Genomic DNA, 15,041 nt, shown 5'->3' with positions numbered 1-15,041 from the left:
CTAATCTGGGGACTTGGACATGGGGTAAAAAGGGCCTGTGCAAGCAACTCAGAAGAAAGGAGCAATCCATATATTTAGGGCAGGGGAATGGATGTAGAAGAGAGACACCCTGAGGTGTACACTGAAATGATACAATGCTTATAACATAAACCAAGTGGAGCCTGAAAGGGCTCAGGGGTCCTAGCTTGAAGCATAGTCACAAGTACCTCTCACGGCAAAACTCAAAGCCTTAATAAAAGGATTAACCGTACAATTATTCCAATTTATGGGATTGGAAAGATTATATCTAAGTCAATTGGGATTTGGTAAATTTTATAAAGCCTACTCTACTAGGTTTTAATTTCCTTTATCAAATTTTCATAGAGAGACTGAAGGTTTGATATAAGTACGAATTTATTGACATCAATTTCCTTAGGATATTATTCCAACACAGAGAGGGTACTGAAGAGCTGAAGACAGTGATAATAAACCCACAAGATCTGAAGTCTGCAAGGCCCACTCCCTCCAAGAGAGAGACAGAGAGAGACAGAGAATGAAAAAGTCTTCAAAAAGGATCTGGAAACTGCTTTTAGTTATAGCGAGAAGTAATGGGTTTGACAATGTAAGCATTTTATCCAGAAACATGTATCTATTCCATAGAAACCAAATCGATTACCATATAATTGAGTTTGAAAATATACAAAATATTTGTTGTTCTTACATACTGAAATTAAAACCTAATTTTAAAAAGTGCACAGTAAAAACAGCATAAGGAAACCTACAATATCCATGGTATGTGTATAGTTTTCCATTTTACTGTCAACATCAAATCCTGTATTTGCCTTACTGGTTACAAATATATTTTAAATGTTTCAAGGCCATTTACAACACTGACTAGTTTACTAGGTCCAACAACACTCCAGCTTCCTGAAGGCGGCCAGCACTGGACGTGGAGTCTCGGCCCTGCAGCTTTCTGCAGCAGTAGCAGCTCTGGAAAGAAGTCACCAACCAGCTATGTGTAAACTATCGACTCTTGTTCTTTTTAGAATTTCCCTGTGCAAAGAAAAATATCAACAATAAGAACACAAACTTCAAGAAAAATATTTCACATAGTTTATCAACCAAGCTGTCTGGAAGCCATATTTCATTTTGGACTTTACTTTCCAAGAGGAGAAAAACTGATAACCTTGCACTGGTAAGTTTTATTTAGTAATCATAAAGCAGTCTGTTACTTTTAACTCTCCCCACTCTAAGTTCATGGGCCATTATCTCCCTGGGGGCTGAGGACAGACAATAAAGAAAGAAAATACAACCCGGCCAGGCGTGGCTCAGGGTTGAGCATCGACCTGGGATCCAGGCGGTCGGGGTTCGATTCCTGGTCAGGGCACATGCCAGGGTTGCAGGTTCGATTCCCAGTCGGCGGCATACAGGAGGCAGCCGATCAATGACTCTCTCATCATTGATGTTTCTATCTCTCTCTCCCCCTCTCCTTTCCTCTCTCTGAAATCAATAAAGATATATTAAAAAACAAAAAGAAAGAAAATACAGCTATCTTGGATTTATCAAACCTCAAATATTCCTTTTGTTCCAAAGACAAGGGAGTTTAGGATTTCATTAAACTGGATAAAAATTTTAGCCTAAACATGTTTCTTTATTGTTAAAATAAATACCTTTTAAAGGTCTAATAGATCAAATGGGAATGATTATCTGTCAAAAGGAATCTGGATACTGGCTGAAAATAAGCTAGAGGGGAAGATAACTTATTCCCAATTCCCTTACATATGGACATTGGGATTTCCCAGTTTTGCATAACTTTTCTTCTTTCTGGAGTTCACTTTTTAGAAAAACATTCTCATTAAATTCCTATACTTAACTATTAGATCCAAATACATTCTTTTCATGTAAGTAGGAAATGCTTGCAGAATACAAACATTGTAAGAGCAAGATAATAGCAAGAAAATGGTTTCAGGATGTTTATTTGGTATCCAGTCGAGACAAGGTCAACTCTGCCATAAGATAATGCCTTGGCAATCTGAATTACCAACGGACTGGGAGAAAGAGAAAGCAACAGGGATCACAGAACAGTCAAAGGAAGGTTAACAATATGCACTACAAAGTGAAGGAGGACCTCTAACTCACTGCTTTGTTTTGTTTTTGTTTGTTTTTAAATATATCTTTATAGATTTCAGAGAGAGGAAGGGAGAGGGAGAGAGAAAGGTAGAAACATCAATGTTGAGAGAGTCACTGATCAGCTGCCTCCTACATGCCTTCCCCTCTAGGGATCAAGCCCGTAACCCAGGCATGTGCCCTGATCAGGAATTGATCTTCTGGATCCTTGGTTGATGCTCAATCTCTGAGCTGCGCTGGCCGGGCTCTAACTCAGTGTTTTATTAATGAAAGGTATTTTAAAGACTAGGTTAAAAAGTTCTGAGAGGGCTTGAAAATTCCCTAACTTCTAAGGTAGCTGCAATGAGCTCTGCTGTACTCAACATAAACTCTTCTCCATTCAGAACCAAATGCCTTCTGCAGCTCTGGAGTCTGAAGTTTCCCTGCTACTTTCTTTCGTATGTTAGGTGCTAAAACAGGCTTTCTCATACTGCTCATACAAATGTATGTACTTTCTACATGAGCTAGCTATTGCCCTGCTGCAATATCAAGAAACCAAAGGGGTTAAAGGAAGCATTCTTCAAGAGACCAATCCCCACCCCCTACCTCCAAGCTCAAGTTTCCTGAAGCACAAGTAACTGGAGAACCATAATCAAAGCCACATTGGCTGGTTACGATCATCACAAGAGGTCCCAGAAAAACATCACAGACACTCTCCGAAGTAGCCAGAGACCAATCAATATCATGAAACTACCCTGAGAAACATAACTATGTAACATTAAGATTCCAATACATTAACATGATATATTTTCCAAAGAGACGCTAACTAAGCGGAATGCTGCTCTGCACCACCACCAGCAGATGCTAAAATAAAGCTGTGGTTTGTGCATCTCTATTTCCTTCCCAGTGCCGGCACATAGCAGGAACTCAGTAAATGCCTGCTAAATCAACAAGGGGCAGCTGTGGATTTCAAAGAGCACAGGTTGGAGACCGTAAATCCAAGCTGGTGGTGGTACAGTATCGTCTGAGTTACCAAAAATGTGCTAAGCATCTTCCTAGATGATGCATGGAGCCAAGTCCTAGGCCTCCTAAATCCTACTTTTCATGATATGTGGATATGCATTTCAACATAAAAATAATGCCAATATCCACTGACCCCAGCCTGGAGGCTTTATGTGAAATGAAATCAAAAGAACATTTTGGCATTAAAAGGACAAGACATTCTTAGATTATAATGGATATATATGAGAATAAATTTGCTAAAGAGGGTTACTCTTCAATAGCACCATTTTAGGTTCATATAAAAAAGAGCAAGCCCCATCATAAACCTAAAAGTCCCCTGAACTTGTACAACAGCGGCAGAAACACCAAAAAGCAAAGGACACAGTATTAGGGCCTTAGAGGTCAGACCTTCTCTCAACTTACAACTTAGCCAAAAGAAACTTACTTTTACTTTTGGATAAGAGGACAAATGATATATAGATATAGATATATATTTTAAATGACTTATAAACACTTCAATGGAATACCTTATATTAAATAGGTTAAATATTATATTGTAGAGAGACTCCCCTCCTCCCCTCCCTTACCTTACTGGACATCTTTAGTGTGTCAATCTCTTCTCTCTGTTTGGACAGTGTCTCATTCATGCTGCACAGGTGGTCACTCATCATACTTAACTGATCCTCATAACTCCTCTTAGTAGTTGTCAGTTCATCCTAAATGGCAAAGGAAAAGAGGGGGAAAAGAAAGTCAAAACCGCACTAGTCATACCACTCTGAAGCTTTTATAATTTATTTAAAATTTTTTTGAAAAGCAACTTATTTAAATGACCTATACAATCAATTAACATGAAGGTTAAGCCAAAGGCCTAAAAAGAGAACAAAGTTTAAAGAAATGGGGGAAAAGGTTTTTCTCAGCCTTCAAAATGTTCTGAATGTCTTTGCAAAAAATGAAAGCATTTCCTCCCATGCCAGGTATAAAATTGTCACAAAAAAGAGAGCTACTTGATCTTTTCAAGTCCCCTCAGGTTTTCCGAGCCTTTGGTGAGGTGCAGAAGTCCACACCTGATGGCCCACAGCCCTCCAGGCAGGACCCTCCTAGAAAGAAGCAACTTCCTCTCTCTTCCCATCTCTTGGGCTCTCTTCAGCCCCTTAAACTCTAATTCTGTGCTGCCAGCTAATCTAATAAACTAATCTGAAACTGGGAGGAAGTGGGTGTTGCTTTGCTAATGTGTTTTTTCTTTGCCTTATCATGTTTATAATTAATGGAAGCTTTCTGGAAACAGGCTTTAAAACAAAGCAGTTAAGTAAGGAGAAATATTTTGCAGCCCCACCTTTCAGTTTAGGTCAGTTTTATGAAAAGTAAAGAGAAGGAACAGAGTAAAAGTAATAGGACAGGATTAGCAGGGAGGAGGAGAGAAAGGGAAATGTGTAGGTAAGTAGTATTTAAAGAAATGCCTTCACACTGACATGTTGTGGATCACACTACCATACCATATATGTGGAATGAAAACATGTAATATGCTCAATACTTCTGTAAAATGCAGTAAATACAGGTATTTTAATCCATAACTGGCAACTCTGACATAAGCAGATACTCTGTTGACTCAGCAAAGGTGACACTTCGTACCTAAAATATCCCATTATTTATCACATTCTTTGAAATAGTGTTGGAAATTTGGGGAAGTTGAGAAATGTAAAGAAGCTGCATGAAGGGTACAGAGATGTAACTATGTGCTTTAACTGCTGCATGCATTTCATACTTCACTTGGATAATGACAGCTAACATTCGGCTAACAGTGCTATTGGTATAATGAATTCTCTTCTTATTTATGAAAATAAAAGTAATTTTACTTACCAAAAAAAGAAATGTTGACTATAAAACTATTTAAAATTAAAATCAAGTCAGAGGAACCAACAACACAACCACTTTTTGCCTTGCCTAAGTAAGATGTTACTTTAAAACGAGTTAGAAATAAAGTGGTTAGAAAAATGTGTGTCTAGAGGTCAAATGTCACTACTTTAGAAAGAAAATGCTGACTCTGCTGCCCAAGAACTTAGAATGAAAAAAAACATATAAAAACTGCTTAGGTAACACTTTGAACTCACCTGAAGTCTGCTGATGTTCTGACTGGCTACTTTCATCTCCTCTGCCAGGGTTTCTTTGGACTTTTCAGCCAAGGCCAGTCTTTTAGAGAGTGCTCGGCACTGTTAAATTAGAAAGCATTCCATTATCACAGGGAGCATTTCCCAAAAGCAAATTTACTTCAGAGAAGATTATTAGAAAACAATCCCCCAAACCAAAGCCCTTCCCCCTTCCATCCCTCTTTCCTTCAAGCCCTCCCTCCATTCCACAAATACCTGCAGGATACCTACAGGCTTTGTACCAGACACTAGAGTAACATTGGAAGATGTGGTCCTCTCTCATTTTTTTAATAAAACCAAAAGTATTTATTATTGAACATTCTTAAAATGTATAAAACCCAGCAGCACTGAACAAGAAATAGAGATACAGCACCAGAACCTGTATCAGTAATGAAATAAGACATCACTACAGATCCCCACAGATTTTTCTAGTGTCCTCTTAAATACAAGAGGTAAACTGAGGCAAGCCCCAATGACCAAAAATTGAGTTTATTTGTGAACAGCAGAGGAATTGCAATTCAGGACATGCAAATGTAGCAAGCTACAAGTGAGTTCACTGAGGATTTGGGCAGGCTTTATTTATGGGTAAGAAATGCAAGGAGGGGGTGGGAAGCCAGAGTCCAAGCAGAAAACCTCATTGTCTTAAGGATGGGAGAAGCTTTTGGTGGAGGTCATTGATCGAGAGTTGTTTCAGTTTTCTGTAAATCAGGCATTTTATGGGAAATCACTCTTTTAGTCTTTCAATTTAGTTTACCTGAGAACCCATATGTAAGACTCCCCATTTCATATCCTCCAGTTATATTTTAAAATGAAACCTTTTCACAATAAATATAAGCACACCTAATGAAGAAAGAATATAATCCAATTTAGATAAAGTGGACTAATATCCAAAATTTATTTTCCAAGACAGCCTCAGGAATAGATTGATGTAGTCCCACTTGTTTATTTTTTCTTTTGTTTCCTTTGCCCAAGAAGATATATCAGAAAAAATATTGCTAAGGCCACTCTCATTATTTTAATAAGGAAACAGAATGTCTACTAACCCAAGCTCATCAACATTTTTCTCCTAGCTCTAATCCAATGACCAGTGGTTACAAAAAACATTAGAACTTTTTACATTTACCCACGATTCATTTACACTCACACTAGACAAAAAGGGAAGTGGTTATTTCAAACATTATCAGTGGTGTCTCTGACCGTGCAATATGGGTCCCAAGATACTTTTGTTGTGTTTTAAGTCCTTTATTAAAGACCACTACAGAAACAGTAAAAGCTTTACACTCCTACTCTACAGATTTAGCTACATGAAAAAAAAAGTGAGGGCAGGACTGGAAAGATCCCAGCTGCTGTCTTTGGGGGTTTTACCAAACCTAGGCTATCCAGAGACCGAAGAAAAAAGAAAAAGTCTATTTCACACTCTTGGATCACTAAAATTTCTGACAAGGCCAAGAAACTGTCAAGGAGGATCTATTGAGACACATTTGAATGCTGTGTCAACATCAGATGCTCAGACAAATCATTCCAGTAAAGTCATAGGGGGTCACCACTTCCTGTTTACAGATGAGGAGAAACTAGGACAATTTAAAAATTCCTGTATCACAATTGTGCTGAAGGCATTTACTAAGACAAGCAAGTCTCTTGGAAATAAAACAGCCTCATATATCCCCACTCATTTCAGGAAAGCTCAGCCAACCAAATCAACGGCCCTCTGTTAACCAAACATCTATGTGCTCAGCACTAAACCTGAAAAAGGAGAGAATTTTACAAGGCAGGGGGCCTCGTGAAGATAACAATCACGTCTGGGCCACTAGCTCAGAAGGCAGTCAGGGATCCAAATAAGGACATGATTTTGTGCTGTACCGCGCGGCTCAGATGATAAACTCCAGCGGTTCTATTGTAAGTCACTCAGCCTGCTGTCCTCCCCATTTTCTAGAGCCCTGCAAGCTGTCACTAGTGATCCACTCACCAAACAGATATGTAATGGTTGTTTGTAAACAATACTGAGAGAGGCACATCATTTATTTTTAGCAGGAAACAAAGAAGCAAAGCCTCTCTCCACTTCTAGCAACTGGCCGCCCATCAGCTTTTCCATCTCCGTAATTAATGGAGAAAAATCATAAAGTTGGTTCCCAATAAAGGGTGTTGTCTTTTTTTTTTTTTTTTAATTTCTTTAACAACTACAGCATTATAATTCTCTGACATCTACAGCTGACCTTTTAATATCAAGTTTCAAATCAGAGACCTTACAAGTATTCTTATATACTGAGCAATATCAAGTCTATCTTATCATTTGTTTCTTACTCTTTGATAGCTGTACTTTCTTCCTTCATTTTCTCCCCTTCTAATCAATGAATTGTGTATAATTTCATTGATTCTCTTACACAGTGTTCTTCCAGTTCTCTTAAGAAAATGAATTATTTAGTGAGGAAAGAAGAAACTATGACAAAAAGTAAGATTTTATATCTTTTAAATGTTGAAAAGGGTTTTATTTTTATCACTTACATAAACTCATTTCAACAAATTGTCATTTAGAAACTGGAAAGTATTTTTTTTTAAAAAGGACTTTTTAAAAATTTTCCTATATGAAAATTCTTTGGCCTATGAATGTTACCTGACTATAACTCTCTAAAGCAAGTAATCTATCATAATAATATTCCAAAGCATGCATGACCATCAGAAAAGCTACCTAAAAGACTCAACTATGTTTTAGTAACTTGGAAACGACAAATCAGTCCTGTATTTACTGAAATGAAAATTTTTGGTGGGTATATTGACCAATCAATACGAATTCCAACCAAATTCATATATATGAATAGACACTGATTTCTCTCTTCTAGTGAACAGCAGGAGACCAGGACAGTGACCTAATTCCCAAAGGGGTTAGGAACAAAGCACCAAATCTAATTAACTCTCCACTCACCTCAGCATAAAAGTGCACTGACTTACTGTCAGCCAGCTGCAGCTGAGACGTCAGTTCCACTATCCTTGCCATGTAGTGATTTTTAATTAGGTCTTCACGAGATTCCACATCTGGAACCTAAAGAGAGCACACATCATTAAATAAATGAATGCCAGTGAGATGAAGCAGTTCTAGAAAAAAATTAGCATCACTTTAGGATACAAAAGAGACAATATTTTATACATTTTCATTTGAAATCTGATGGGGGAATCATAGTTTTCCTATCCCTCAAAGAAACGTCAGATAGGGCAGGTAAATGAATACTCCGAGTTTCTTTTTTCAACATCCTGCCTATCTCAAAATGAAGCTGTGGCTTCAAGAGAACAGAGCAGAAGCGAGGTGTTGGGGCGCCCTGGGCCATGTCCCACCACTGGCTTTCATAAGGCACAAACCTTTCAAATTGTCCACCTGTCTGACTCCTATGTCCTTCTCTAACTGGAAGAACCAAGGAAAAGGCAACATGTATTGAAACCCCTAAAATCTGAACACTCTTTTTCCCCCAACATTATCTTAAGACAGCTCTAATGCTCTTAAAGATACTAACCAGTTAAACTACTTCTATAATGAACAGTTATGAGCCTTGTCCAAAACCAGTATTTCTTCTAGTTACTCTCAATGACACACTATTGAATTCAGTTAAAAAAAATATGCAGAAGTTTAAGATTACCTAAAGTATAAGGGCAATAAGGAAATCAAAGAATTTATCAAAAGACTTGAATTATATTTACCAGCTCACCATACTGAGTGGTAAGCTGAATGACTTCAGTGTTCTCTTAATGGTTATTTATAAAGTTACATCTTATAGTATTTCAAAATTCAAATGTGCAAACCGATGTGACAAGCCAAGTCTGACCTGGGTTCACTCGCTCAAGGGCTGGAAACAACTAGCAAGCACACTGTTCAGCGAGGCCCTGAAAAGCCCAGCTTTCCCAGCCTGCCCACTGGGAGGGCTAAAGGCTCTCAGCCTCACCCAGCATGCCAGCGAGCTGACTGCCACGTTCAAGCCACACCTTGTCAAACTGCCAAGTCAAGTCATTCAACTAGGCATTTACAAAACAGGCTATAATTTGCTGGTGACAGTTAAAATAGAACCAGAGAGAAAAGTGACATGGATCTACTGATGGAGGGGAAAACACTGGTTCCACATTTGCTACAATGGTCAGAAAACACAATTAGACAAAGCTGACTCTTGTAAGACTTTGTCAACAAACAAGCAGCCAGATATTTACTAACAAACAACATGATGCCAAGCACACATTACCTCACTGTCAGATGTCCTGGTTAAAATCCCAATCTAGAACATAAGAAAAAAATTCTTTAGAATAGACTGTTTATATTTCAAACACAGTAGTTTAAACATGTAATATTTTCTCTTCTTGGATCATACTTTTTTTTACTTTTTTAAAATATATCTTTATTGATTTCAGAGAGAGAGAGAGAGAGAGAGAGAGAAAGAAACATCAACGATGAGAGAGTTGTCACTGATCGGCTGTCTCCTGCATGACCCCGACTGGGGATCGAGCCCACAACCTGGGCATGTGCCCCAACCAGGAATCAAATGGCGATCTCCTGGATCCTACTAGGTCGATGCTCAACCACTGAGCCACGCCCAGCCGGGCAGAAATACATTTTTGATACAATGTTATTATGACATCAATAAGTATTCCTTTCAGATTTAAATAAATGAAAATATAATTTTAGACACATTAAAGTGCTGCCAGGCTTTTAAAGCTCGGTTTTGTGGATAAGACTTCAAAAATAGTCAGGATTACCAGATTCTGGTTATTGTTCATGCACTTGGGCACAATAACTTAAAAAAGCTACTGGAAACTCAGTTTCAATGGATTCTGTTCATCAGAGATGACACCCAATAAACAGTTTTCACAGATTCTAAATAATGTCCTCAAGAGTATTACTCTGAATAGTGAGCAGTATATCAACAGAATGTGTGCTAATAAATGTTATGCCCACCTAGCTGTAAAGAGTCTTTTATAAGACTTTTTTAAAAAGAAGAGCCATAATTTTCTACTCACTGAAGCAGGAGTAGCAATTAGTCTTTCCCTTTGTTAAAAACTGTTTATAGCAACATGCCAATCATTTAATTTTACGTATTCAAATATGACTACATTTGGCATCCATTCTGCCTCTCCGCCCTCACCCCCTCACTCCTGAATTATGGTTTGAGAATGTGGGATATCACGCAGCTCCTCTGTACGGATGTCTAGCCAAGCTCTTATTCCATTAGACTGAGAGCAACTAAGGGAAAGGAATAGATTCAATCATATGAAAAATTAAAGAAAGCCAACCATGTCTTGGGTCTTTAATCCTGACCATCAAAGACCATGTCCCAAACCATGGAAAATGTGGTAAATGTGGCAATCTCAACTGTTCCTAAAATGAGGGAATAAGAAAGGCTGAAAAGCAGAAACATCAAGGAACACAGAAAAATTCCATCTCTCTTTGTAAATTTTTTTTTTTTTAATATATCTTTATTGATTTCAGAGAGAGGAAGGGAGAGGGAGAGAGAAAGACAGAAACATCAATGACTAGAGAGTCATTGATCGGCTGCCTCCTGCACGCCCCCACTGGGGATCGAGCCCGCAACCCGGGCATGTGCCCTGACCGGGAATCGAACCCTGATCACCTGGATCCTAGGTTGACGCTCAACCGCTGAGCCATGCCCAGCCGGGCTGTAAATTTTTATTTATTAATTTGAGAGAGCTAGAGAGGCGGGGGAGGGGGGAAAGAAAGAAATATCAATTTGTTGTTCCACTTATTCATGCATTCATTGGTTGATTCTTATATGTGCCCTGACCAGGGACAGAATTTACAACCTTGGCATATCAGGACAACGCTCTAACCAACTTAGCTACCCTGCCTAGGCAAAAATGCTATCTTTTTTAATCTCTACTGTCTCCAGATCATTTCTGGCAGGAATCTGCTATGTGCAGAGGGAAAGATAGTTCTGTGGTGAGCCCCTTCTCCTGCCTTGGCCTCTGGCTCACTTTTGAAACATACTCATGTTACCTCTTCTGTAACGTCCTCCCTGGGCCCTCCAGAGACCTTCTCTGTGATCCCACAGTACGCTGCACAGGCCTCACTATTGGATTATCCTTTGAGCCTGGTGTCCATTCAAGTCCAAACTGTGAGAAGTCTGCTTTGTTTTTTTGCTTTTCTAAAACTTTTCATTCTTTTTCTCTCCCTTTTTATATATTATAAAAATTTTCAAATATACAGAAAGTTGTGGGGTAAAGTATAAAAAAAATCTGTATAGCCACCATCTATACTCAATAATTAACATTTGGCTACATTTGCTTTATCTGTGTGAACATAATACATAATACATAATACATAGTGTCTGAAAGTAAACTGTAGATATTATGATACCTTATCCTAAGTACTCTGGCATTTATCTCCCAAAATTAAGATATTCTCCTAAATCATCATACCATTATCACACCTAGGAAAATTAACAATAATCTGAGTTTCTGACACTCAGACTATTAAAGTGCAATGAGGTCAAGTAGGTTTTCATATTTTGCTATCAGGTATACTCTGGATCTGACGCAAGGTAAATGTGAGGATCATGACTTGCTCTTCAACAGCATTAGTGAGCTATGGGATAAAGTCGCACACCATAGGACGAGGCTCTCGAGAACTATGGCTCTCCTCAAGTTCCTTGAGAAATGCTTGTAAAAATATACCTAATGAGACCGTTCTGATTATGAGTGGGGGTTTTTCCTTCCTGATTTCTCTTTTCCTAGGTTTTCTGGGGTTTTTTTACAGTTGATATAATACTATAATCAGAAAACTTCTCTCAAAGTAACACTGAATGCTGTAACTCCAAAAGAGATGTTTCTTCACTTTCTAAATCACTACAATTAAGTATAAGGCAAGAAATATAAAGTTGCAAGATAACCTGCCAGGGTACTGACTTATGAAGTATAATGAACCCAATGGGTGTCTGTATTAATTGTATGTCATAAAGCTTTATAGTGTCTAGAAATATGCCATATAATTGGTTAAAAATGTTATTTGTGGTCATTTCTATAAAGAGCTAGGCATTTTGTCCTTGATCAGAAACATAATTCCATTTTATAAATGTTTCTATGGAAAAACAGAATCATCTTAAATTTGACTTGCTCTAGCTTTTTGAGGAACACAGACCTCACTGTGGAAAAGTCTCATGTAAAAATCAAAGGGAATTTAATGGAGATGCTTTTTGAAGGAGGCATCTGCTTATCAACCTGCTTTTTCTAAAGCATATGGGTTATTCCTATTATAAAGTGACACGTAATTTAGGTGGTTAACATTGAACACTAGGTTAGATCCTTACCAATTAACATTTCTTAAAAAGACAGCACTTACCAGACCGGTGCTGTGAGCTGGCTCTGGCACGGCTCTAGCTGTTCCTTCTGGGCCCGAAGCATTCACCGCGGAGGCCTTTTCCTGGGCCGGCCCAGCCACCTGCCCGCTACTCGTACTCTTCAGCTGATCTGCAACTCGCTGGTTTTCCTTCTCCAGCTTGATTTTGGCTAATTGTGCTTCCAACATCCAATGTTCTTTTTCCTGCTCCAGTTTAGAAATCTTCTCCAAACTCTGCTGAACCTTGAAAGCAACAGAGAGTTCTGCACCTTAGAGGATGATGAAGATAAAACTTAGTGGCCAAAAACATACTTGACAGAATGTAAATCAAGACTACCTAACAGAGGTAAAAACAAAAAACCCTGGCCCTGGAATAGGGAGAGATGTATTCAACAGGATGTAAAAAGTACACCCATAAATTAAAAAACTGAACTACAGTAAAATCAAAAATCTCTATTCATCGAAAGGTATCATTGAGAGAGTAAAAAGAGCTTGGCTGGTGTGGCTCAGTGGTTGAGCACTGACCCATGAACCAAGAAGTCATTGGTTTGATTACTGGTCAGGGCACATGCCCAGGTTGCCGGCTCGATCTCCAGTAGGAGGTGTGCAGGAGGCAGCCGGTCCATGATGATTTTCTCTCTTTGATGTTTCTGTCTCTCTATCCCTCTCCCTTCCTCTCTCGCTAAAAATCAATAAAAACATATTGTTCTTTAAAAAGAGAGAGTAAAAAGGAAAGCCAAAAAGTGGAAAAAGCATGTATCCAATACAAGACTAATATCCAAAACATATTAAAGCACTTCTACAAATCAGTAAGAAAAAGACAGACAACCCAACAGAGAAATAGAAAAGGAAAAAAAAGACATGAATAGACATTTGAACAAGACTCTAAATATAAAAAGAAGGTACTTAATGTCATGATCAAGGAAAAGCAATTTAAAACTATCCAAATTACTAAAGTTAAAAAAAAAAAAAAAGGGTGAAGGGATTAAATAGTACAAATGGCAGTTACAGAACAGTCAGAGAGATGTGGACGACAGCATTGGGCATATGGTCAATACTGTAATATATGGGTGGGGCCAGGTGGGTACTTGAGATATCAGGGACCACTTTATAAAGTATATGATTATCTAATCACTATGCTGTACGCTCGAAACTCATACAGAATAATACTGAATGTAAACTGTAATTGAAAAAAAGAAAATACAAAGGCAGGCATGTTTGTGGAGTAGCTGTAATAATCATATATATAGTGATAAGAGGAGTGGAATTTGGGACAAACACTGAAAAACTGTTTGGCAGGACCTTTTAAAACTGAGCATATCATATCCTATGGCCCAGTAATTCCCCTTCTAGGTACATACCCAATAGAAATGCATGCACATTTACCAAAAGACATGTATAAGAATGTTCACAGCAGCACTATGACAGCCAAACACTTAAAACTACCCAAATACTCATAAGCAGTAAGAATAAATAACATATATTCACACAATAAAATACTCAACAGTGATGAAAATGGACAGATTACAACTACATACAACAGATGAATACTACAAATATGTTAAATGAAAGAAGTCAGACCTGAAAGAATATATATTGCATAATCGTATTTAATAAAAAGTTCAGTATCAGGCAACAAACCTAATCTATGATTTTAGAATGCAGAATAATGGTTGTCTTTGGGGCAGAGGAGAATAGCAACCGGAAAGGGCATGAGGAAGGCTTCTGGGGTCCTAGTAATTTTTCTTAAGGTATACCTTACATAAATAAAGGTTCTTTTTAAAAATTTTTATCTAGGTGCTGGTTACATTAATTCATTGGGTATATATTAATGATTTGTATTTTCTTCTTTAAGTATATTATACCTCAATAAGAAGTTTTAAAAGAATTCTCAGAGCAAATAAAAGATTAAGAATTACATAAAATAAAATCTTACAGTGAATTCCAAATGCTTTACCAACTATCATGGTTGAACAATCACCAAATACCAGGCACTATTCCTGGTACTTTCCTCCTGTTATCCAACTGAGGCCTCCTAACAGTCCTACAGTTCTCATTTCTCAAAGAGAACTAAAGCTCTCAGCAGCTAAACCACCTGCTAAGCTAGCAAATGGCAAAGCCAGGATTTGGGGACCCCATCTGTCTTGCTCACAATATCACACTGCCTCCCATTGGCTCAATTAATCCTTCCTTACAAGACCCTGAAAGGTAGATATTATCCTCATTTCAGAGAGGCAAGAAGTGAGACCCAGAGTGTTAATCAGACTAGCCTACAGCTGGTCAATGGCAGAGTGGGAAAAGCAACAGCTTTGAAGTCAGACAATTCTGCCACTTTCTAGCTACTTTGGGTAAAAGCTGCTTCATTTCTTTGAGCCTTACTTTCATATAAAATAAAAAGAAAATCCAAAATCAATTCTTTAGGTATTCCATATTTTATTGTTTGTCTCAGGAATTCTGTTTTTCAGGAATTATTCTGTGTATGAAAT

General features: G+C 38.0%; 1 protein-coding gene across 1 annotated transcript in view; it reads right to left on the bottom strand.

Moving 5' to 3' along the window:
- Window positions 1-377: 377 nt before the first annotated feature.
- PPP1R21 (protein phosphatase 1 regulatory subunit 21) overlaps window positions 378-15,041 on the bottom strand; it is a 54,599-nt gene continuing 39,935 nt past the window's right edge. The window contains exons 17-22 of the mRNA XM_081155898.1: window positions 12,559-12,798; window positions 9,452-9,484; window positions 8,152-8,268; window positions 5,196-5,294; window positions 3,675-3,803; window positions 378-1,032 (exon numbers count right to left, since the gene is read on the bottom strand). Coding sequence (XP_081012024.1) covers window positions 1,003-1,032; window positions 3,675-3,803; window positions 5,196-5,294; window positions 8,152-8,268; window positions 9,452-9,484; window positions 12,559-12,798 — 648 coding nt within the window. The 3' untranslated portion in view covers window positions 378-1,002. The remainder of the gene's footprint in view (window positions 1,033-3,674; window positions 3,804-5,195; window positions 5,295-8,151; window positions 8,269-9,451; window positions 9,485-12,558; window positions 12,799-15,041) is intronic.

This window comes from Miniopterus schreibersii (genome assembly GCF_964146895.1).
Source record: "Miniopterus schreibersii genome assembly, chromosome: 13".
NCBI lineage: Eukaryota > Metazoa > Chordata > Mammalia > Chiroptera > Miniopteridae > Miniopterus > Miniopterus schreibersii.
This window is presented reverse-complemented; position numbering and strand designations above follow the sequence as displayed.